We start from the raw sequence: 26,961 nt of genomic DNA, 5'->3' as shown, positions 1-26,961 counted from the left end.
GATTGAAGGTCACCCTCTGAGTTAATTATAACAACATGATCATCTGTCTAATGATAATGATTGTCATTGCCTTGTTCATAGCTCTTACTCTACTAATAATGAAACTTCCACCATTCATCCCGCACACACTTTCAGCTTCCGATGGTAGTTGTACCTTTAACAAAGTGCAGTAAATTTCCAAAAAATATTGAATATCAGTTATTGATTATTGCTTAGTTCCTGTTTGAGTATTGTGTAGTTCTTATTTTGATTGTAACCTAGTTCCAGTTTTGATTATTGCCTAGTTCTTTTTTTTTTATTATTTCTTAATTCCCATTTTGATTATTGTTTGAATCCCATTTTGGTTATTGCTTGATCCCTGTTTTCTTCTTTGAAGTTCAGCTTTGGTTGCTAGGAGCTGTGGTTTCTTGAGGGCTGAGTTGGAATTGTTCTGCATGGACAATGTGAGCTTGCTTGTTTCCATCTATGAGGCTTTGAGTTTTAATGTTATTTTCACTAAACCAGTCATGATCATTCACAGAAGTGTTGGCTTTTCTGACTTGATGTTTCATTATCTCTGATAAATGACCCACTAAAAATTATGTTGGAGATTTTTATCATTTCCACAGTAGATCTCAGTGGGCATCCTTCTTTGTTTATCTTTGGTAGCTGTCTATTCTGAGGGTGACTTGTATTCAGGAGGCCAGAGTCTTTGCATGAGAGCTACCCATTCTTTTGTCTAATAGAAGATTCTTCAGTTTTCTTACAACTCTGTTCATCGAATCACATTTTATAGTGTGGTACAAAGAATCAGACAACTATTGTTCCATCTTCGTAGCAATAGGCTTACAGATTCTTTTCTCGCCTCATCAAGGTATAGACTGTCTTGTCATGACATGCAGACAATATAAACAACTATAAAAGAAATGGAATAACCTCCACTTAGAAGTATGAAGAGTCCACACATAAACTGTCACAGCCCACATCAGCAAAAGTCTTCTTTAGGAAAGGTGACTACTGCATGCAACTTATCACAATTATGAATATTATGATGATGAAAATGTTGAAGCAATGATATGATTGGTCGAGTCTACTAATTTGTGATTAATACATGTCACCAAATTGTCACTATCATTTAACAGATGATGTTGGAAATGAGACTTTAACCTTAATACATCAATGAGGCAATTTCCTGCCAACACATGAAAAGCTTCAGGTCTCCAGTCCCAAACACTCAGCATTGACCTATTGATCAATATGTCAAACTTTTCCCACTGTACAATCTAAACTGACATCATTCGGAAGACACTATAACCTCACGAAGGCAAACTGGAGCACACATGCTGAGACACTAGATAGTCTTGTGTCCAAGATAAATCCACTACCTGAATCAAGTGATGACTTTGTGGTTGCTGTGCAGGAATCATCTAACAAATAAATTCCACATGGCTGCTATGCCAAGTATATTCTTGGCCTTAATAGAGACAACACCAAACTTTTGAGTGAATATACAAAACACTTTTGATGAAAAGCAATTCAGTGAGTAAACTTTGGATGCTGTCTTGGAACACACCAACTCTCTGGCTAAGTGTTAGAAAGTCGGCTGAACAACCTACTTGTCAGATAACTCACACAAACACATATCAAAATGATATTGCTCATTAGCTTCTGAAAAATGGAAATATGAGTGAACCTAGAGCTGGATCTAAGATACAGAGACAAGCCGAGCTGGAAACTAATCAATCCTCTTGAAAATTTGGTGAAGAAGAACTAGAAGAAACAATTCAAAAATGCAAAAACCATAAAGCAGGTGACCTGGATGAAAGCTTCATATATGTAGATAATACTGCTTTACCAACTCCAGCAAAGAAGACCTTACAACAACACTGAACACTTTCACTGAGTATTAAGGTAAGAACTATTAGGAAGCCACCTTGGCAACAATAATACGGTGGTAACAATCACATTTACTTTCATTACCAGCAATGAGTTATCTATCCAATGGTGGCCCACAAATTGTTGTCTGAAGAATTTTATCCAATAACTCCACTTTTTTCAGAAAACTGTGGAAAAATATCATTTTATAAGCGAATGTTACATTAGTTATCAAAAATATCCCGGCACTCAGGGACACTGAAAGACTCTTGATAAAGATCCCAGCAATGTAGTCAAAATGTTGTGTTGGGTGAAGAAGCAGAAAATTATAAGGCTGTGGCCTCATCACCCAAAAGATTTAAAATTCGGTTCTGTATAAATGGAGCCAAATGACACTATAATTTTTATTTGTATTATGCTTTATATTGGCATAATGAATGAACATGTATGAGTGAACATGTATTCACTTACATTTTGGCTTGTGCTAATCATACTGTATTGGTCATCTTCTCATTTTGTATATCGTTATAATTTCATTTCAGTGGTTTTTAGTGGTCTTTTAGTTTCAACTCTGAATTACTGAAAATATTTCAGCTAAGTATTCATTGGAGCATAGCATTGCGTGATAGTGAGACATGGACTGTGAGAAGACCGGAAATGAGGCACATAGAAGCATTTGAGACGTGGTGCTATAAAAGAACATTGAAAATTGAGTGGACTGATAAGGTAAGGAAAGAGAAGGTTCTCCACAGAAGTGGCGAGGAAAAGAATACATGGAAAACACTGACAAGGAGGAGGAACAGGATGATAGACCGTCTATTAAGTCATCAGGAAATAACATCTCTAGTAGACAGAGCTGTAGAGGGTGAAAACTGAAGAGTAAGACAGAGACTGGAGTACATCCAGCAAATAATTGAGGATGTAGGTTGCAAGTGCTACTCTGAAATGAGAAGGTTGGCATAGGAGAGCAATTCATGGTAGACCACATCAAACCAGTTGGAGAAAAAACTATTCATTTATAACTTAACAAATTCAGTTATTTAAAAAAAAAAAATGTGTTGTTTATCTGTCACCACTTCTTTGTTTTACTGTTAGATGTCATCCACTGTGGCCGAGCGATTCTAGGCACTTCAGTCCGGAACCACGTGGCTGCTACAGTCACAGGTTCAAATTGTGCCTTGGGCATGGATGTGTGTGATGTCCATAGGTTAGTTAGGTTTACATAGTCCTAAGTCTGGGGGACTGATGACCTCAGATGTTAAGTCCCATAGTGCTTAGAGCCATTTGAGCCATTTACTGTTAGACCTACCCGTTAACGTTAGCTTTTCAAATCAGTTTCTTGCAACTGTTTCATTGTAATACTGGTGTCACCAAAATGCTATTTCTTGCTAATTTATCATGTCATGTTAAAATGAATTGCTGATTGAATTGGCCTGTTCTTCCTGCACTTGAATAACTTTATTTGTGATTAGAGGTCAGTTTGAGTATTAAGATCTGTCTTGGTTCAGTGCATATAAACTAGTTTTAATTTTTGTTTTGCAGGACTGTAGATACCAAGCGTTTCCAGCTTGCAGTTACTTTAGGATCGAAACATGGAATTTCTGTAAGTCAGATTGCTGCTATACATGCTTGTGCTCTCTTGCTCAACACAGAAGAGATCACAGTGACTGAACAGATAAAACGACTCAATGATCCTCAACTATTAGAACTGCTTAGAAAAGATCCTGATGGTGTTTGTGAAAGGTACAGACTAATATCATTTGATTGCTTCCACATGCTACTGATACATTATGGTTTGAGGGATCTAGATTCACCTTTTTGTGAACTGTATGTCATAATTTTATTTGTGTGTATTTCTCTCTGTTGGACACATTCCTCTGCTCTTAAGAAAGTAACATTTGTTGGTATCATAATAGTTAATCTTTCCCTCGTGCAAATTAAAATAAAGAATTGTAAGGAGTATATTCCTCAGCTCATGATTCCAGGATTGCAGGCCTTTGGGGAAGCCTATGTGAAAAACATTATTTTGTTTTTTCAGACCTGGTAAGAGGTGATGAAATGTCTGCTCCTTCATGACAAGTTGGCAGGTATGAAGGAGTATTACATATTTGTGGAGAGAGGGCATGGCAGATTTGTCTCTGGACAATGTTAAGACAGTAATTTGGCTGCAAAAGCCTTAGTAAAATCTTCACCATGCTGAGAGAGGGATTACTTGTCACTGCAAATATGGCATCCACTAATGTGCGATCTATATGGGGCTTCTTTTGTATGTGAAATAGGTAACAGCTGTCAAAATGGAGCTATGGCTTCTCTCTCTCTCTCTCTCTCTCTCTCTCTCTCATTAAATGCTTCTGTGGCTAATTTTCTTTTCATTATTTTCACCTAGTATTTGCACCCTGAAACAATTGCCTTTATTCCGTAAGCACAAAATCTTAAAAAGAAAATGTGTATTGAAGTTCTGAAATAATGTGTTTTCCTGTTGTGACTTCTGCAGCACATTAAAAGAATAGTAAGCATTGGGAGTCATTGATAATAATATCTGCCTTACTTTTTTTTTATCATAAAAGGACCTAATAGTGGCAGACTTCAACCTATCTTGATAATTATGGGATGCTACTTCTGTGAAAGGAGCGCAAAAAGATTTACTGATTGTCCAGGTGTATATGCCAACTTCAGAACATGATGAACAAATTGTAGAGGAAACATACAATGTAATAGAGAGAATAATGGACGAAAATAAAAAATACTGCAAAATAGTAATGGGAGACTGGAACGCCATTGTGGGAGAAGGGAAAGAGGGAAACATAGTAGGCAGTCATGGTCTTGGAAAGAGAAATGACAGAGGTGAATGGTTAATTGAGTTCTGCAGGGAAAGGCAGCTGATAGCGGCAAACACATGGTTCAAGAACCATAAGAGGAGGCTCTAGACTTGGAAATCACCAGGGGATAAATACAGAAACCAAATCGATTTTATACTGGTAGAAGAAAGATACAGGAATGGAATCAAGAAGGTGCACACATTACCAGGTGCAGATATTAATAGTGACCACAACTTACTCATGGCAGAAATAGAAATAAGAATGAAAAAACTGAAAAAGGTGACAATGGTGAAGAAGTGAGATTTAGAGAATATAAGGTCCAACAAAGAACAAATTGCAGAAATGCTGTCTCGGGACTTTCTAAACACATTACGAGACAAAGAAGCACCTGATAATGCCAATGAGTACTGGAATATGCTGAAAGAAGGAATCATTATAGCAGGACAGCAAAATATTGGATATGTAAAAGGGAAAAGGTCAAAAAAACCATGGGTCACACAAGAAATGATTCCCAAGATGGAGGAGAGAAGAAAATTGAAAAACAAGAACACTGAAGATGCAAGAAAGATATACCGAAGGTTAAATAACGAACTGCAAAGAGAAACAGAGCAGACTAGGAAAAAATGGCTAAAAGAGGAATGTGATGAAATTGAAGTACTGGACAGGAAGGGAAGATACGACTTACTATAAAACAGAGTAAAGACTATGACATGGGAACAAAACAGAGCAGGAAGTGCTACTATGGAAATTTTGAGTAAAGATGAAGAGGTAGTGTACAAAGATCATGGCGATGTCCTCCAGAGATGGGAAGAATATGTAAAAGAGCTATATGACACAAATAGCAAACCAGAAACTCTGGAACTTGAATCACACAACAGTGTAAGTGATGAAGAGAAAGGACCAACCATCATAATGGAAGAAGTAAAGTCTGCCATTGCTGCAATGAAAAATGGCAAAGCAGTGGGTACAGATACAATACCGGGAGAAATACTAAAATGCTTGAACCACAATGGAATAAGAGAAATATTGAGGTTATGTAATAAAATATGACAGTGGTGAATGGCCCGAGGACTTTTTGACAACAGTATTTATTTATTTATTTATTTATTTATTTATTTATTTATTTATGTATTTATTGTTCCGTGGGACCAAATTAAGGAGAAGTCTCCATGGTCATGGAACGAGTCAATACATGAAATTATAACACGATATTAGAAACAGATAAAATGAAATATAAAAAAACATATTCAGGTGACAAGTCGTAAGTTTAAATGAAGAAAATCAACAATGTAACACTGGAATTTGCTTAATTTTTTAGCTCTTCCAGGAGCTCCTCAACAGAATAGAAGGAGTGAGCCATGAGGAAACTCTTCAGTTTAGACTTAAAAGAGTTTGGGCTACTGCTAAGATTTTTGAGTTCTTGTGGTAGCTTATTGAAAATGGATGCAGCAGAATACTGCACTCCTTTCTGCACAAGAGTCAAGGAAGTGCATTCTACATGCAGATTTGATTTCTGCCTAGTATTAACTGAGTGAAAGCTGCTAACTCTTGGGAATAGGCTAATATTGCTAACAAAAAACGACATTAAAGAAAATATATACTGTGAGGGCAATGTCAGAATTCCCAGATTTTTGAATAGGGGTCGACAAGAGGTTCTCGAACTTACACCACATATAGCTCGAACAGCCCGTTTTTGAGCCAAAAATACCCTTTTTGAATCAGAAGAATTACCCCAAAAAATAATACCATACGACATAAGCATATGAAAATATGCGAAGTAGACTACTTTTCATGTTGAAGTGTCACTTATTTCAGATACTGTTCTAATGGTAAATAAAGCAGCATTTAGCTTCTGAACAAGATCCTGGACATGGGCTTTCCACAACAGCTTACTATCTATCCGAAACGCCTAGGAACTTGAACTGTTCCGTCTCGCTTATAATATGCCTATTCTGTCTGATCAAAATATCGGTTCTTGTTGAATTGTGAGTTAGAAACTGTAAAAACTGAGTCTTACTGTGATTTAGCATCAAATTATTTTCCACAAGCCACGAACTTATTTCATGAACTGCATTATTTGTTACTGTTTCAATATTACACACAAGATCCTTCACTATCAAGCTGGTGTCATCAGCAAACAGAAATATTTTTGAATCACCTGTAATACTAGAAGGCATATCATTTATATAAATAAGAAACAGCAGTGGCCCCAGCACCGACCCTTGGGGAACGCCCCACTTAACAGTGCCCCATTGGTACTGAACATCACTACCACTCTCAGTATTGCGGAGAATTACCCTCTGCTTTCTGTTCTTAAAGTAAGAGGCGAACCAATTGTAAGCTACTCCCCTTACTCCATAATGGTCCAACTTCTGCAGTAATATTTTGTGGTCAACACAGTCAAAAGCCTTCGTTAAATCAAAGAAAACACCTAGCATTCACAACCTTTTATTTAATCCATCCAAAACCTCACAGAGAAAAGAGAATATAGCATTTTCAGTTGTTAAACCATTTCTAAAACCAAACTGAACATTTGACAGCAAATTATGTGAATTTAAATGCTCCAGTAACCTTGTATATACAACCTTCTCGATAACTTTAGCAAACACCGATAGCATAGAAATAGGTCTAAAATTGTCAACATTATCAATGTCTCCCTTTTTATAAAGTGGCTTCACTACCGAGTACTTTAATCGGTCAGGAAACCGACCACTCCTAAAGGAAAAGTTACAGATATGGCTGAGAACTGGGCTAACATACATAGAACAATACTTCAGTATTCTGCTAGATACCCCGTCATATCCATGAGAGTTCTTGGTCTTCAGTGATTTAATTATTAACTCAATCTCCCTCTTGTCAGTATCATGGAGGAGCATTTCAGGTAACAGTCTCAGAACACTTTTTTCTAAGAGCGCTATATGATTCCCTGTTGGGACTAGGTTTCTATTTAGTTCACCTGCTATATTCAGAAAGTGATTATTAAATACTGTACATATATGCGACTTAATCAGTAACACGGACATTCCCACTATGCACTGATTCTATATCCTCGACCTGTCTCTGCAGACCAGCAACTTCCTTTACAACTGACCATATAGTTTTAATTTTATCCTGAGACTTAGCTATTCTATCTGCATACCACATACTTTTTGCCTTCCTAATAACGTTTTTAAGCACCTTACAATACTGTTTGTAATGGGCTGCTGCATTTAGATTTTGACTGTTTCTAACGTTTTGATATAATTGCCACTTTGTTCTAGAAGATATTCTTATCCCTCTAGTCAGCCACCCAGGCTGCCTGTTTGTGCTAGTACCCTGTTTTAAACGTTCTAATGGAAAGCAACTTTCAAAGAGCATGAGAAGTCTTGAGAAAAGCATTATATTTTTCGTCTACTGTATCAGCGCTATAAACATCTTGCCACTCTTGTTCCTTTATAAGGTTTACAAAGGTCTCTACAGCAACTGGATCAGCTTTCCTGAACAGCTGATGACTATATTTAACACGTGTTGCAGCACAAAAATCTTTTAAAGTTAAAATTTGTGCATCATGATCTGAAAGGCCATTCACCTTTTTGCTAACAGAATGCCCTTCTAGTAATGAGGAATGAACAAAAATGTTGTCTATGGTTGTTCTACTGTTCCCTTGCACTCTCGTTGGAAAGAATACGGTTTGCATAAGATTATATGAATTAAAGAGGTCTACCAGCATCCTCTTCCTTGCACAATCACTTATACAATTAATATTGAAGTCACCACATATAACTAACTTTTTGTATTTCCTATAAAGTGAACCAAGAACCTCCTCTAGCTTTAACAAAAATGTTGTGAAATCGGAGTCTGGGGATCTATAAATAACAACAGTTAGAAGTTTAGCTCCATTAAATTTAACCACACCTGCACAACATTCAAACACCTTTTCAGTGCAGTACTTTGAAACATCAACTGACTCAAATGGGATGCCGTTTTTCACATACATGGCTACTCCCCCACACCGCAAAGAGCTCCTCGAAAAGCTGCCAGCCAACCTGTATCCTGGTAAAGGAAGCCTCTGAATTATCTCCTTATTCCATTCCATTCCATTCCATTCCCGAAAAAACAAGGAACCAAGAAATGCAGCGAGCACAGGACAATCAGCCTCATTTCACATGCAGCCAAAGTGATGTTAAGAATAATTAATAAAAGACTTGAAAAAGTAATAGAGGAGAATCTCGGCGAGGAGCAGTTTGGCTTTAGACGGAATACGGGCACCAGAGATCCAATAGGGCTCCTACGAATCTTGGGAGAAAGGTTTATTGAAAAAGGAAGAGACCTATATATGTGCTTCATCGATTTAGAAAAGGCATTTGACAATGTGGTTTGGGACAAGCTGGTGACTATTATGAGGGAAAAGAGAGTGGACTGGAAAACCAGAAGACTTATAAACTCATTATACCTTAATCAAAAAGTTTCAGTTAAAGTGAGAGGAGAAAGTACAAACTGGATCAGACTAGGGAAAGGAGTAAGACAAGGATGCTGTTTATCACCTACTCTTTTCAACCTGTACTTGGAAAATATGAGTGACCAATGCTCATTAGATCACAAAGGAGTAGAAATTGGAGGAAGAAGAGTAAGGTGCTTGAGATTTGCTGATGACATGGTCCTTCTAGCCACAGGGGAAAAAGAATTACAGGATTTGGTGGACACCGTTGCAACTAACGGAAAAAAATATGGAATGAAAATTAACACAAATAAAACAAAAGTATTGGCAATAGGAGGAAATAAGGAAATAAAAATTGTGCTGAATGGAGAAACACTAGAACAGGTGCAAAATTTTAAGCATCTTGGAAGCAGGATAGACACCGACTGGAAGTGCACCACAGGAATTAAAACAAGGATAGCAATGGCAAAAGAGGCGTTTTATAAGAAAAGGAGAATCTTCTGCAGTGGTCTAGACAGAGAACTCAGAAAGAGGCTCATAAAATGTCTTGTATGGAGTGTTCTTCTATATGGCGCTGAAAAATGGACTATGAGGAAAAAAGACAGAGAAAGGCTGGAGGCTTTTGAGATCTGGACATGGCGGAAGATGGAGAGAATAAGTTGGATGGACAGGGTAAAAAATGAAGAGGTACTGAGAAGAGTGGGAGAGAAAAGACAGTTACTAGATGTAATAAAGAGAAGAAAAAGAAATTTGATTGGGCATGTATTAAGAAAGAATGACGGACTGATAAAAACAGTTTTAGAAGGTTATGTAGAAGGGAAAAGGAAGCGAGGAAGGAAGAGATTCGAGATACTGGATGACATGATGGACAGTACAACATACAGCAGCCTTAAGAAGGAAGCAATCGATCACAGAAAATGGAGAGGCAAAGGACCTGCTAATATAGCAGATAACTGATGATGATGATGACTTCTGTGACTGAATATACTGCATATACGCATGAGCTGAATTGAGTTTTAGAACTTTGCTAGAAATATGATAATTTTATTTCCATGGGGGTGAGTTAAATTCTTAATTTCTTTGTAAAAAGACAGACTAATTTTGATGTGGTCATTTACTTGCAATATTGCTAGTCCTCAAGAAACTGCACCAGTCGAAACTATTTCAAGGAAATAACTGGTAAAATGCTGCCCTCTTCAGCTTTCATTATGGCTTCTGTAGCAGCACAGATGGGTCCTTCATAAATTGCTTTTTTCGCTTCATCCCTCCCTCCCTCCCTCCCTCCCTCTCTGCCCTCTCTCCCTTCCCCCCTCCCCTACCCTCACTCACTCCTTTCAATATACTCATGTCTTGTCTACTCCAATGGTGACTCTGTTGTTTTCCTCTTTTAGGATCCAGCATTTTCCTCGGTATATTTCTCTCCCCTGTCTAGTTGCTATGCACCATATCTTTCTAGTCTTAGTATCTCAGCTGCATACACAACATTCCTCATTATTGCCTTGCAATATCTGGTCTTTGCATCTGTAGATGCATTTTTAAAAAAATATTATATACATCTCTAGTCCTACAGAAGGTTGACCCCATCTTCTTCATCCTCTCTGTTGTTTCATCATTGTTGCTGTTAAATATTCTCCTGGGAATTAAAATTGGTCCGCTTTTGCACAGTCCGTTCCGGTTTTTGTTCCAATCCTTGCTGATAGTCAGTGTCTTTGTCTTGTTGTAGGTGATCCTCAGTCCCACACTGTGGCTGCCTTGCTTATATTGTAGAGATGTTTCTTTTCATCTACTCCCATCTTTCTTAATTATCATTATTGTGTCCTCAAAAGCTAGGTGGTCTACTTGAACCCTGCTGTCATTTTTGGTCCCCACAAGTGTCTTTGGTATTTCTATATCATTATCTATTGCTCTCCTTTGCCTTAACATTTTGTTCAGTACTACTGTTGAACAAAATTGGTTAGTATCCACTTTCCTTGTTGACATTGGTTTTGATTTTGAACTCTTTCAGCAATGTCTCTTTGAAACTTACCCTTGCCTTAGTATCTGTCAGAATTTCTGTTGTCATTTCTATTGTAGTGTCATGCAGTCCTTTGTTTCTCAACATCCTCTCAAGAGTTTGTCTGATGATGCAGTCATTTGCTTTCATAAAGTCCACAGAGGTTACTATTGTCTTTTTGTTTTTTAAGACACTATGTTCTATTAATCGTTTCAGGAAAAGTTCTATTGTATAAATCCTCTTCTCTCCCTAAATCCTACTTGGTAATCTCCAACTGTTGTATAAACATTATTTAGAAGGATTTTTTGCAGCACTTTGTAGCCTACCACTAGTAGTGACATTCTTATGAAGTTGTTCACATCTGTATTTTTCTGCTTCTTATGTATCGGCACTATAATTGCATTTGTCAGTACTTAAGGTAACCTCTTCGCCCTCCAAATCTGACAGATAACCTTGATCATGTTATCCACCAGCTTGTTGCCTCCTCGCTTTACCAAGTGTGCTGCTATCCCCCTTCTCCAGTTGCCTTTTTATTCTGTAGGTTAGTTATTGCCTGTGCAACCTCAAAACTCATTGGAAGTTGTGACCGCCTCTCTTCTGTGTGAGGCCTAGTCCCAGTTCATCTTAATTTCTCATTGGCACTAATGCCAACCCATATTTCTTGTCTCTCTTATATTCTTCTTTCCCTCTACCTCATTAGGCTGTTTTTAAATTTCTCTTTAAGTTCTCTTCTGTTGATTTTCCTAAAGTTTTCTTTCATGTCTTAAAGTTTCTGCTTCTTTCTCTGTCTTCTGGTGAATCTTATGGTTCTTTTTGCTTACTTCCTCACTCCTCTGAAAACCTTCCATTTTTCTGTAATCTTCCTTGCCATTTTATACTACCTCCTCCCAGTCCCTGTCGCACCTGCAGTGCTAATTTGTTTCTTTTTTCTTTTCCTCTGAGTTAACCTGCTTCCCCATGCTCAGCTTCCTCTCTCTTCATTCATTGTTTAATTCCTTCCATGTATTTGTTTTGATTTTATCGTAATATGTCTCCGTCCTGGTGGTTCTGTTCATATGTGGCAGTCTATTCCTGTTCAGACTACAGCAGTACTCAGATTATGCAAGGCTGTGACGTAATTCTATTCTTGTCATCTTCCTGATCTTGGTATTCCTGACCTCTTTTGTATTTATCTCACTAATTATTTTGTGGTCAATTTAGTCTTTCTCGAATTTAGTGCAGGGAATTGCCCATGTGTGTTTCTTACTCTCTTTGCCCCCCACCCTCAACACCTCCTACCCCCTTCCCGCCACCTCCCCCTCTGGTGAGCCGAGTGTTCTCCCTCTGTTCTCTGTAAGTTGGTTCTCCTTTCAACTCTCTGCATTATATTTACCTATGAGTATCATCAGTTGTCTGTGTAATATGCTCTTCAGTGTATCATCTAGTTCCTCCCAGAAATTGGTCATCACTGTTGTCTCCTTCCTGTGCTTATTATTAGTTGGTGCATGTCTGTTTACTGTTGATTACTTTTTGTTTCCTGTTCAGATTATCAGTGTTAATATCTTTTCTGACATACTCTTCAGTTTTACCATCCTAGTATTTTTATTTTTTTATTTTTTCCTGCTATGAACCCATACCAAAGCACATGGATCTGCATCTTTTCTTCCCTACTTCGATTTTTAGATTTCTTTTCAGCATTACTAAGCCTTCTGATTCCACTATATCTTTATCCCTGTATCTTCTTTTTTGCACAGCTAATATCCCAATGCTTCACATCATCTGTTATCTATTTAAGTATGCTGGCCTTGGTCACTGTATGTCTGTGATCCCCATTCTGAAAATTTTAATCTTTTTGTAAGTTCTTTGGAGTTACGACTTTCACATACACACTTTTTGATAGATCCCCAGAGTCCAAATGCCTGCTTACATCAGCCATGATTGATGGGGGATGAGAGTGGGGAAATTGTTCCTTTATAGCAATCTCAGTGTGATCGTGCAATCCATTCAGATGTTAAAATGGAACGTTTATTGGGATGGATCATGTCTGTCGGGTTACACAGTGGTCACAACGTTTCTAAATGTGTGCAGTCACTTTTTATCTACCTGCTTCCTTCAATAATTAAATACAGATCTCTTATAATTGATAGTTTTTCAATTTTTTTTTTAATTATTCCAATAATGATTTAATTTTATTGTCATATTCATATTCATATTCTGAATTTCAGACATAATATGGAGGTTTTTACTCCTTAAATAAAATCAGTGTTGTGGCATGGTGGTCTTAACAATGTCATTCAATTTCGAGGTGTTTTAATTTCTTTTTTTACCCGTGTGTCTTCTGCTGTTAGATAATGCATTATTGTTCTTATTATTATTATTATTATTATTATTATTATTATTATTAGGGAGGGACAGATTTTAAGATCACTTACGTAACTTGCCCCCAGATGAGATTTCATTTCTTGTCTAGTGTCATGGATGGTTAGAATCATTTTAGTCATTTGCTCAAGACTGTGCCACTGGCATAAGTATGCTTTTACAAAAGATTTAAATACAGAGCAATTAGAAATACAATGACTACATAAAATATGGGAATTCCAAACTATACGTTCTCATTTGACAATTTCATTTAACTATTCTCTATATCTTGTATGTGGCTTTAATGGGAGATTTTTTTGAGTGTTTTTTTAGGCACACACTATTCTCCCACATTTCCTAATGAACCCCGTAAAGAATCTCTACAGTGCAAAATTATATATTTGAGATATTTCATTGACTAACATGTCTTTGTAGTAAAAGTATAAATTTTTGAAAACAGACAAATTATGGCCAAAAGGTGGAAAATCTGAATTTGTGAAAAGTTTGCATTCTAAAAATTCAGTAATTGTACATGATTTTGGAGTGGAAATAGTTCCTTAAGTACAAAAAGAGATATTCTTTGCACAGTAGAAAAATGGGGCTTTCATAAATTAGTAACAAAAAGAAAGAAAAACTAATATTCATGTTTGGAGTGGTATTTGAGCAAGTGGAGTCTCTCCGTCTTGTTATGTTTCAAGATACTGCTAAATTTGAGTAGAAATTGCTTTATAAATACCCTAGTGAGCTCCTACTGTCTGAGCATTGATCCTCATATTACTTTCCATAATACCATTTGACTCACACAGGTGCAGTTATACAGTATGACATATTGTACATCAGGGTTAGAAAGACCATTCATGACTTGGTAAATTTTAAGTAATCGATTATGTTTTCCCATTCAAATAGATTAGATTAGGTTTGCTTTCATTCCAATTGATCTGTAGTGAGGAGGTCCTCCAGGAATAGAACGTGTCAGAAAAACTATAATACATGACAAATATTTACAACTGAAACAAATAAGCTAACGTACCTTCCACAAGTCCCAAGTGGAATGATCGTCATTTTTTTTAATGAACACTATATGAAAGAATCATTTTACAAACACTCATTTACTAAGATCGCATTAATGCACTGAATTTAAAATAAAAAAAAATGTTTTTTATTTATAAGGTAATAAACATATAATAGACCCACTACAATACTTATTTACAATGAACACATTAATGCACTGAAATGGTGCAGAAGTTAGATTCTACTTTATATTCAGTTTAAGAGAAGCCTAAAGGATTTATTGGTGGCAAAAACACACACACACACACACACACACACACACACACAGATATAAACAAAGATGATGTAACTTACCAAACGAAAGCGTTGGTATGTTGATAGAGACACTAACAAACACAAACACACACACACACACACAAACACACACACACACACACACACACACACACACACACACACACACACACACAAAATCCAAGCTTTCGCAACCCACAGTTGCTTCATCAGGAAAGAGGGAAGGAGAGGGAAAGACAAAAGGATGTAGGTTTTAAGGGAGAGGGTAAGGAGTCATTCCAATCCCGGGAGCGGAGAGACTTACCTTAGGGGGGAAAAAGGACGGGTATACACTCGCACATACACACATATCCATCCACAAATATATGTGTGGATGGATATGTGTGTGTGTGCGAGTTAGTAATGTTGTCTGTTTGTCCAAGTACTATACTACTTCATGGATACTAACTAAAGAAACAGAGCAGTTGACGATGGCTACCCTGTAGCAGGATACAATAACTCTGAGCACTTTCTCCTCACGTGATGTCAGTAAATTAATTTCAGTGACATGTTGGTTATGAAAACCAAAACAGGGCAGCACCAATATAAATGAGAAACCACCTCCAGCTGGTCATGGGGGGGTGTTACAGTTAAATTGTCTGTGGGCCTGTTACCAATCAGCACAGAAACACCAGAAACTATGAATTCAAAATATAATTGGTTTTATACATACTTCACTCCTCATGTAAGAAAACTAGAGGTGGCTTAATTCAACACTATATTTCCAGATTGAGAGTCAAATATGTTTCAATTGTAATCACCTGCCCCCATCACGCGTGCATGCACGAACCCCCGCCCCCACACTCCCCCCTCCCTCACCCCCTCCCCCCCACCCCCTCCCCTCCCCCACCCCCTCCCCTTCCCTCCTCACCCTCCCCCCACCCCCTCCCCATCCCTCCTCCCCCTCCCCCCACCCCCCACAGACAGACAGAGAGAGGGGGGGGAGGGGGGGTTTGATGGCTGGCTAGTACATACCTGTTGGAACTCAGCTTCTTCAACAACACAGATTTTACTAAGTTCAAATTATGTGCAATAAAATGCAGAAAGTAAAAGTTCCTGATCTTCTGGAAGTACAAAAAACAGAAAACTTCTAGAGGTGAATGCCTCTTGTTCAATACAATACTCTGGAGGTTTGTTGGATAACTAACATGATAGTGCAGATGAACACTTTTTATAGTCTTGACTAAGAAGCACTCAAATACAAACCTCACTTTCAGTATACCAGTATGCCTGATTCATTACTGGAAATTCAACAGTCAACTGAACAGTGAGCAAAGATAGTACCTTGTTAGGCTGACAGGCATGTCCATGTACTATCCAAACATTGGTAGTATGTAACAGCAAAGTCCAAACACAGTCCAGGATAGAGCCACCTACTGCATGGTAATTGTGAATAGGTGCACCAGAGAGCTCACTGTAAACATCATCTGGTTGTGACAAGTGAGGCCGTGGTGGTCTGCAGCAGTTCATAAGTCTGCCGTGTTTGTTTTGCCACAGGACCTGGCATCATCAGATGTATCCTGCTGCAACGCACCAAATGTATGCATAATTATATCACTTGATCTTTCAGTATTACAAGCAATATTTCAGTGAGACAAAATTCCGTTTCATTGTGGCAGGTGGTGTGTTAGCTTTAGCTGAGAATAAGCTGGGTGAGTTATGAAGCATTGCCTGCTTTTATTGATGTACATGAACTTGCAGATCAGTCAGTGTTGGAGTTCTAAAAATTGTCATCAGTTACATCAAGAGCATCTGCATAATGTGAAAACAGAATTTTGGTGCACAGTCTGTGCAATAAGAATTGTAGGACTGATCTTCCACCAAGCCATAATTTCTAATAGGTACGTGAACAATGTTCTGCGACAATTTTTTTCCCTAGAGCTTTCTACTAACAGATAAAAGACATGTTATTTCATCAGGGATAACACAATAACACTTGCTACCAATATGTTTATGATAATATTAAGAGGTGATTTTGAGTATAGTTTATTTTATGGAGGCATGTTGACATTGCAAATTTTGTGACCAGTTATTTGTTTTGTAACTCTCTGTCATTTTAGCAGTGATAATAAAATTTTTTTATCAACAAATCTTATCCCTCACTATTACCAATTTAGATCATGTTCTATGCCGCTAAATGGATGACCCTTATTTGTCTTTCGTGAAAGTGTAGCCCAATGTAAGTAAATGGAGCCCACGTACAAGGTTTGCAATTATTCTACTAAGTTCTGTATGTTCCACAGTGTGTGTGTGTGTGTGTGTGTGTGTGTGTGTGTGTGTGCCCATTACATCTCAAAGTGTCCCCCCCCCCACTCTCCAAACAATGGAAAATCCAGAATGGAATAATGATAATGTTGTGAAAAGGATAGATTATTGCTCACCACATTGTGGAGATGTTAGTCTCAATATTAACATAAGATAGTCTTAACAGTTGACTTGTTGCAATGGTTTATTCTGTATTTGCTCTTCTTTAATATCTGAGTCTGTATAAGAGATATGTGGACTAAGCGCTACAAGTGATTATTCCATAACCATGTTGAGTTCGATTTGCAGGTCTTGTTTTATTAAGATGGCATATAAATGTTTTGTTTATCTTGATTCTGTATCCAGTATGCATGTGGTGTTCAATGACTTGAGGATTTGTGAATGTTGGATGTGTTGTAATTAGTTTCCCGTGGACTTGTAGCTATACTGTTGTGAAATTTGGCGAATTAATGCTGTTGCATCCAGTGTGGTTTGTGAACTTCATATTTGTAGTGAAATTATTGAGTTCCACGACAATTTTCCAAATATTACTTGTTTTGCGATCTACCAGAAGTAGAATGTCTTCAGCATATCACTTATAACAAATAACTTTATTTGTGTAAGGTGACACAAATTAATAACAATTATAGGAAAAAAGAACACTGTTTTGCAGATGTTAATGTCAGCTTATAAAGTGTTTGGTGAATCATACTGTGCTAGAATATATTTAAAGAGTAATAGAAGATCATTGTTTGCTCTTTCTTATTCCAAGAACTAAGTTGTTTTAAAAATCATATATGGTTTATCATCACAAAACTTGTGTGGAGCTCACAGTGTCACATATTATTAATCCAAAACATACAAGATGTTCCAGAGCAAATAATTAATATTCAGGGATATGACAGGAATGATCATTCAGAGCAAAAAAGTCGAATAAACATGGGCTCTGAAATGCATACCTTAAGAGCTATGAGCAATTGTTAATCTTCCTGATGTGAATCACTCCTCTTCTACTGAACAAGTGCCCATAGCCCTTGAGGTATGCATTTTAGAACCTATATTTACTAGACATTTTTGCTTCTAGTGGTTATTCCTGTCAAATCCCTAAATATTGACAATGTCTCCTAGATTCCCTGTATAAGCATCAAATTGCTGCTGTTTCTCTGTGTATTGTTAATTACAAGGAATGATAGAGACTATCAGTTCGCTTACGTGTCCATATTTATTGACATTGCCTTGAAAACAAATTTTGATTTTGAAATAACACTGAATGTGGTTAGAACTTGATATCTAAAGCAGTTAGAGGAGTTGCCATATATATGTATTTACCTGAGCACTCATTAATGTATATTTAAAAAAATAACCCTTCATGTAGGTAACGAAGAACTTAATTTGAATGAGATATCAGTTAGACACTGTATGTTCATGACTTTTGTCATGATGGTCATGTAGCAGACAGAGATCGTTAATTTTGTATGTGATCCCCATTTTTTGTTGTTTTAACTGTGTAGCAGTTGATTTAGTGAATTGGCAATGTTCTGTGTGACACTTGTAGTCAAGGGACCTTTTCTAAGTTGTGTGTACTGTCTTGCCAAAATAAGCTGAAAACTCTGTCCTAACTCCAACTTGGTTACTAATGGTAGACATTGTTAGCAGTGTGAAATAAGTTGTCTCCATCTTCCCTGCAGAGCAGGAGAAATAAAACAAAAAAACCTGCTGCTCCCTTGCCAGAGTCCCATCACCAACAGGAAACATCTCGAGAGCAGAAAGAATGACCATCCAACTGTTATGAGAAGGGCATGTGGCCATGCTCTATCACTAACACTGTCATGTCTCGATTAGTGGTCCGACCAACCCTATGAAGACACAGGATAAAGTCAGGAGAAATAAAGTAACCTATTATGATCATTGATTAGGGTGAAAACTACCCTCCAGTTTTCAGTTCTATGTACACTCTATAAAGTTCTTTGTACCATAAGTATTTCATCAAAACGGCATTCCTCTTACTTATGTCAATGCCATATTATTGTAATTAACCATGGAAACTAACACAGTGTGTATACGACCTGGAACAACTGGGAGATCTGGGAAAGATCCGGGAATTTTTTCATCCAGGAGAAAAGCGGGAGAAACCCGGGAATTTTTTAGAATCCCGGGAATTTTCCATTGTTTTTGACTGGTAAGAGCCGATACTCTGTTACTGCAGAGTAATACTGCAGCAATAAAACATGAATGAGAGAAAAAACGAAAACAAAACTTCAATTGCAAAGGAAATGCGCCATATACAATGACAAAACACAGTGCTCATACAAGCATCTGCCAACAGGAAAATGTGTCAAAGGCTTTAGGAAGACTATGCAATGCTTTGTAACAACAAATTGCCTCCGATGAGCGTGAGATTCGTTTTAGCAGTAACATGCGGGATCATGTGCATGTGCAGTTTAGTAGTACCTTCTCCCGCTTCTGGCTACAGAAATGTGGCTGTTAGCTGCATAAGCAATCGCAGCAAGCAGCAAGATGCTACTGGGAAAAAATTTTACTGGAGTGCCCAAGCTGCCAGATTCATGCATGCGCAACGGGCCCAGATCTAGGAGGGGGGGGGGGGGGGGGGGGGGGGGGGCGGGGAATTCATATTCTTGAGGGGGAAAAGACCTTGTTTCACAAAGCAACTAGCATGCAGTGCACGTTATTCTATCGATTATTCATATGACTTTGAAACACATTTCTGTTGGTTTTCGGACATTTTTTAACACATTCTAAGTTGATTTCTGAATGAGTCGTAAGTTGATTTGTGACTGTGTGCAGAGTGTATGTGATGTCTCTGTAAGGGGATCCGCGTTGCATATAGAAACTAACTTTCCTACAGACAAAAGGGGCTATACAAGCTGAGCGGAGTAAGGCCGAACGGATGAATGCCAACTGCTGTCTGATTGTGTGGTTGATTGTGTTTGCGAATGATGAGCTTTATTATAATTACTAGCGACATCCATAGATTCAGATTACAGGAGTGAAAATAAATGAATAACAGGTAAGAAATATTACGTATTACCTTCTTGGTGTATCCAAGAAAATGAAATTTTGACAGAAAATTTTTGGCCAGATCGCTATACTAGTAAGGGCTAGTTGTACAGTCCCCGGCTAGCAGCTGCCTTAAGTTCTATTCTGGAAGAAGAGCGGAAAATGCGTTCTATGAACATGTAACAACGCCTGAGTGGAGAATAATCGCGGGATAACTAAACTGGTGATTCTGGCAGAGTTAGTGAAGTTAACCTGCGAATAAGCTTTGACATTGGCAGGAATAGTTACAGAATTAGTGATAACAAAACTGTTTGTTAGAAAGAGGAAGGAGAAGAAATGGGGATATCACACAAATTATGGAACAATATGACGATTCCAAGTTTGTATAAAAATTTCGTACTACTACTTTTCAATCTCATACTTGAGAAACTGGAGCATATGAATGAAGTGTGAAACTATTTCCTAACGTAAAGCTTTTTGCTAATAGGCATTTGATACTGGTACATTGTGAATTATATTCTATCGTTACAAAAAAGACCATTTGTGCCAAAACAGTCTCATTCATTTGATGTGTGTTACAATTGTTGCTGTATTAGAATGGCCTATTTTGTTTTATCTAGCAGACAGTGACAAAATAGACGTAATCAGATCTAGAAACCACACTAGTCTTGGGTCCTATTTGTATTAACAGCTTTTTCAGTATGAGACACTGACATTTTGTCTTTTCATGTAGCAAAACGTTTGACGAACTTTGAGGTAATAGATTCTTTCACAGAAAGGAAAGCACACCATGTAAAGCTGTAGCAAGATTAGAGAGAAAAAATTCTAGGCACCAAGGATTGAAGAAATGTGTATTGTCTTGCTTGTCTCATGTCTTAACTGGTTATGTATCCTATATTTAATTTTATGTCACACAAAGCAGCAAGTTGTTAATTGTTATGGAATAAAGAGTGCAAATTTTCTGAATAGTTCTTTTTTTTTTTTTTTTTTTTTTTTTTTTTTTTTTTTTCACACAGAGTGAAGTACAGTGACGTGTGATAGAAGAATGCTGTGTGAGGAGGCGAGGCACTGCACTTTGGCACACTTATGACCAAATAACACATGTTACATTTCCTTGAACATATATGTTTTATGCATCAAACTCTTCAGAAAGATGTGCTTTTTTTAAATTTTTTGACATCCTCTCTCAAACGCTAGAGTGAGTGGCGGAGTATTGCCCCGGTTCGGAAATATCGTAGATCCGGGGCTGATGTGCAGAGCAGTCTGAGTTACAGTGGGGAAGTGGGTAGTCACCATGTGACCTGTGTATACATTTAGTGATTTTGCTGTTTCCTCTTCGTTTACTGCTCTCACATCAAATGAAAACAAAACAAATTTCTGCGGCCGGGAGCTATCAAGTGAATTAAAATACATTCACGTAATTACGGAAGGCTAAAATGTGTTACTAGTTGCAGATTTTATTTTATTTCCACCTTTCTGACAGTCAAGCATTAATTGCCTTGCACAACAATGAAGTCATTTTTGTCAGTTTGCTAAAGAAATTTTTTTTTATTAATCTTTTCCGCTGAGGCAAACAATATCTTTGAAATGAAGTGTTTAATTTCACACACTGTTCGCTGCATTTCAGGTGCACGTTTTCAACTTCTAGCACGTATGGCATTATGCCATAATAAAGAACCAAACATGAGATAACACAGTACTTAAATCACAGAGCGTTTCACTCTCGTTTAAAAATCAACTCTTCGATAATGAGCCATTTCGATGAATTTCTAGCACAGAAGATCAGAAATTTATGTCGTTATTAAAAATTTTACTGGCACATTTGTGTGATATATCTTAAATTGTAATATGCGCATGAAAGACCAACATTATATGTGAAAGCTTAGCTTCTCTTGCAGCGTATTAATCTTATGGACCAATATTACATGTGAAAGCTTTGTGTTTCGTGTAGCAACACTATGTATGTTAATTTAAACCCTTAACTTTTTCTGTTTGTGTGTTCGCGCTACTTAACAGTGATGTTGCTATTGGCTGACTACATCACGTGTCCTAAGCTCTGAATACCCGCTGTCATTGGCTGGCAAGATCACGTGACATGAGCTATGACTGGCTTACAAAAGCACATTGCAATCTCGATTTCAATGCTTCGGAAAGTAGCATGCGGTGTTTGGTGGAATTCGAATTTATACTTTTGTAATACGAAAATATGCATATGCAGCGTACATGTTGCTGCACATCAAAGATCTTTCCAAAACCCGTTTTTTCCCTCTGGGACGGGAAATTCTACGCCTATACTTTCAGTTAACAGGGATAAAGTATGTTTTCACCCGGGAGAAAGTGTATTTTTAACCGGGAAATCTGGGAGAAACCCGGAATTATTTTTTCTTGTTCGCGTATACACCCTGTAACAGATGAGTCAATAAGACACAGGAATTAAACATATAAAACTATGCCTTGAATAATGATAATAATAATAATAATAATAAAAGAGGAGTGGAATAATAATGGATTGTGCATGGATGTACTGGACAAGGCATTAAATTAATGATCTGCTTCCAGGTGATCTGTTGAGTATTATTTTATGTACAAGTCATGAAATTGCACTAGCTATCAATCCTCTGCCCTTTTGGAAGGAGAGACGGCATTGGTCAGTTTTTTTTAACCGCAAAATCGATTTTCAGTCACTTAGTGACCATCCTCAGTGCTGTAATATACAATTTAAATTGGTAGGCACTGGTGTTAACAAGCTTAGAGCGATCACATATTTTTCTGTTAATCATATATTTTTCTATTAATGCACACTCTCACATCTGTAGCTATGCCATCACCATTTGTGTGTGATCATTCAGTAGATGGTAGGAGGAACAACATGCAGAACATGGTGACTGTAGGGAAGTATTGGGATATTGGAAGGAGAGAGAGAGAGAGAGAGAGAGAGAGAGAGAGAGAGAGAGAGACGTATCAATATTTTGCATGCAGATGATGCAGCTGCCATGGAACACCATGTTTTGTAGTGTCCATTTTACCCCAAACTTGCCACCTTTTCCCTGATCTCGGCATGGTTAACCAAATTCTAACATACAGTTATTTTGCTTTAAATGCCAAGTGTACAACCAACTCTATGGAATTCCATGAATACACGACACCATCCTACGCCAATTTTTTTATGAGTCACTTCGTGGTGTTCTTCTTGTGCCCCCCACAGCTTAAACTCATTGCTTAGTTTATATTCATTGATTACATATTCTCGAGCTGGACAAATGGCGAATGCAGAGACTGCATTTTCCCCACATAACTTCAACATCTACACCAAAATCCACGTCACCAGGTGCTTTTCAACTCAATAATTTAGCTTTCTGGATGTTGATGGCCATCTCCCTTATAATTTGTTAAAAACTTGTGGTCATATAAAATGCACAAATAACAAAAAGTACCTCTGCTGTGGCAAATGTAACCTATTTGCTGTCAAAAATCACTTTGATACCTTGATTGGGAAGCAGGTGTTATCTCCAAGTGTAAGGATGGTCTTGCTAGAACCCTTGCAGGTGTTTAATATTCTGCCCATCCCATTCAAAGCAGAAATCTCTTCCCAGTTCTTCCAATGACATCTGCAAGCCTGATACCATTGTGAATTAACAGCTAACAGCTGTTCTCTCCATTAACCTTCAGACCTAAAAAACAAAAATCTCAAACATGTTCTTTGATAGACCCCCTGCATGCCTGGGGGTTCGAATAGGCTTGAGGTATTCCTACCTGTCATAAGAGGCGACTAAAAGGAGTCTCTAACCTTTTGGCCTTTATGTGATGGTCCCCTGTAAGGTTTGACCTCCATTTTTCAAAATTTTCCTGAAGAGTGAACCAATTGGGGTAGGGTGCCTTACATGGTGCATTGTGTCCATCGTGCATTGAGATTATAGCTTACTTTCTTGTCATCACGTCGCAGTCCCGCTCATCCTCCATCTCTTGAGCAAGGACACCTTCCTGGGTGCATTTCCTCCACCCACTATGCAGTGTCGTTTTCTGTGCCGATGAGGACTATGGAATTGTTTGCAGCTCATATCCAGTGCAATAGCCAGTCCTTTGTGGTGGGGCCGCCATGTACCCTGTTGGCTGTAGCCCCCTGATGACACAGGGATCGCTCTGCTGATGCCTACACTGTTAACTCCCCACACATGCCAGGGAGTAGATGTCCATCTCCTTGGGGCATTGAGACTCCTGGCAATGGCCACCCTGCCAGGTGGCCCTTGCTGAGGCTGGGTGGCACCCGTGGGGAGGGTCTCTGGTCAGAGCGGGTGGCATCAGGGGGGATGACATGCCATGGAGCATGGTGCGTCATATCTTGCTGGTGGTCCGCCACCAGCAGTCTCTAAGTGGGCAAAGTCTAACTTCAGTGCTAAGAAATATGACCCCAAGTCATTCCCTTCCCTGGCTACACCATGGGAGGAACGTCAGGCTAAGGATGGTAGTGAAGCTTATTTGCCTCGGTACATCATATGTACGAGAGTTGATGGGGAATCTTTCATGTCCATGAAACATCAGTTTTTTTGTGGAGCATTTGGAGGAAAAGTTTGGGGAGATTGAGGGCTTGTCCAAAATACGCTCTGGGTCAGTCTTGATCAAAACAGCATCCTCTCCCCAGTCACGAGCATTACTCGCTTGTGACAAGTTGGGGGATGTTTCTGTTACCATCACGCCCCATAAGAGCTTAAATATGGGCCAGGGTATTATATATCACAGGGACCTTCTTTTCCTGTCTGACGACGAGCTGCGCACCAATTTAGAGCAGTGAGGTGTTCATGTCATCTGGCGCGTCCATTGGGGTCCGAGGGATAATCAGGTTGCCACTGGTGCATGCCACTGGTGCATTCATATTGGCCTTCGAGGGTGACACATTGCCCGAGAAGGTCAAGGTGTTGGTCTACTGCTGTGATGTCAAGCCATATATCCTCCCCCAATGTGGTTCTTTAAGTGATGGAAGTTCGGCCATATGTTTTCCCGCTGTACTTCCAGCATCACATGTCGAGATTGTGGACGTCCATCACATCCCAATACTCCATGTGCCCCACCTCCCATCTGTGTCAGCTTAGGAGAGCGTCATTCACCTTGTTTGCCAGACTGCAGGATTATGCAGAAAGAGAGGAAAATCATGGAATATAAGATGCTCGACTGACTGACCTACACTGAGGCCAAGAGTAAATTTGAGCGTTTACATCCTGTAGCTGTGACCATCTCTTACACTGCTGCTACGAGAACAGTTGTCGCCCCATCAGTTCCTCACATTCCTGTCACCTCTCATAACCAGAAGACTACATCTGCCCATTTGATGGTGGTGGGCATTTCCCTCCCTGTTGCTCCCGCACCACTTACTTCGGGAGCAACACCTCCTCAACCATCGGGGATATCAGTCCCCACTTCTGAGCTGGAGAAGTGTAAGTCTTATGCGGCTCCTCTTGCTAGGAAGGGGTCCCTTATGTCACTCCCTTCTCAGCTTTCTGCTTGTGGGAAAGATGACACCCGCCAGTGGCTGAAGGGCCCAAAAGCAGCTGGTCGTAGGGCTTCACACTCACCCTCAGTCCTGGAGATTGAATCAGTGAAGTCCTCCCAGCCAGCAAAACCCAAGGAGCAGTGAGAGAAATCCAAGAAGAAGGTCCTCAAGACCAAGGGAATTGCAGTGGCATCCACACCACTGCTACCTACAAGCTCTGCGTCTGTGAATGAGGTGGAGATTCTTGCCGGACCCTCAGACACAATGGATGTAGACTGCTCAGGCAAAAAGTCGGTGGCAGCAGGTGACCCTGAGGTGTAAACTGCCTCACTGAATGTCCCATGCCTTCCCAGTCTAACGATGATGTCATCCTCCAGTGGAATTGCAGCGATTGTTTCCACCATCTGGCTGAGCTATGGCAACTGTTAAACTTTACACCTGCTTTCTGCATTGCCCTCCAGGAGACCTGGTTCCCAGCCATGCGGACCCCTGCTCTCCGCGGCTATAAGGGATACTACAGGAACGATAGCGACTGTAATTGAGTGTCAGGTGGAGTTCGCATTTATGTCCTAAACTCAGTCTATAGTGAAACTGTGCCCCTTCAAACCCCTCTTGTAGCTATGGCTGTCAGAATAAGGACGACACAGGAAATAACTGTCTGCAATGTATATCTTCCTCCAGATGGTGCAGTACCCCTGAATGTGTTAGCTGCACTGATTGATCAACTCCCTAAACCTTTTGTGCTTCTGGGAGAAACGTTATTGTCTCGGTTCAATCTCTGCCTCTTAAATGCTTGGGCCTCCACATATTACAGTGTGGCTCATGGTAGTTACTCGACCATTGATGTACCAATTTGCAGCCCAGGACTTCTCCCATCTGTCCACTGGAGAGCACATGACGGCCTGCGTGGTAGTGACCACTTCCCCTTCTTACTGTCATTGCCCCAGTGTAAGGGCCATGGACGCCTGCCCATATGGGCTTTAAACAAGGAGGACTGGGAAACTTTCACCTCTGCTGTCGCCGTTGAATCTCCCCCACATGGTAACATCGATGTGATGGTTGAGCAGATGACTACAACAGTCATTTCTGTGGCAGGAAACATGATCCCTCACTCTTTAGGGTGCCTCCAGCGAAAGGCAGTCCCTTGTTGGTGACTGGAAGTCGCTGAAGCAATTAAGGACGTTGATGAGCTCTACAGCAGCATAAGCGCAACCCTTCCATGAAGCACCTCATACCTTGAAACAGCTCAGCCTTTAAACAGCTCCATGCCTGTGTTTGCCAACTTAATAAACAATGGAAGCAGGAGTGTTGGGAGGGATATGCCTTGACCATTGGGTGCCATACGTCACCTTCCCAAGTCTAGGTAAAGATCAAACGTGTTTTTGGGTACCAGACCCCAACAGGTGTTCCTGGTGTTAACATAAATGGTGTGTTATCTACCAGCACAAAC

The 26,961-nt window shown here is 39.1% G+C and overlaps 1 protein-coding gene across 2 annotated transcripts in view; it reads left to right on the top strand.

The window, feature by feature from the left end:
* Positions 1 to 26,961, top strand: part of LOC124615599 (neuroblastoma-amplified sequence-like) — a 414,306-nt gene that overhangs the window by 278,151 nt on the left and 109,194 nt on the right. For both annotated transcript variants that reach the window (XM_047143590.1, XM_047143589.1), the window contains exon 31: positions 3,397 to 3,597. In XM_047143590.1, the coding sequence (XP_046999546.1) occupies positions 3,397 to 3,597 (201 nt within the window). The remainder of the gene's footprint in view (positions 1 to 3,396; positions 3,598 to 26,961) is intronic.

The sequence above is a fragment of the Schistocerca americana genome, chromosome 5 (genome assembly GCF_021461395.2).
Source record: "Schistocerca americana isolate TAMUIC-IGC-003095 chromosome 5, iqSchAmer2.1, whole genome shotgun sequence".
NCBI lineage: Eukaryota > Metazoa > Arthropoda > Insecta > Orthoptera > Acrididae > Schistocerca > Schistocerca americana.
Note: the sequence above shows the minus strand (reverse complement) of the source record. Positions and strands in the feature narration are given on the sequence as shown.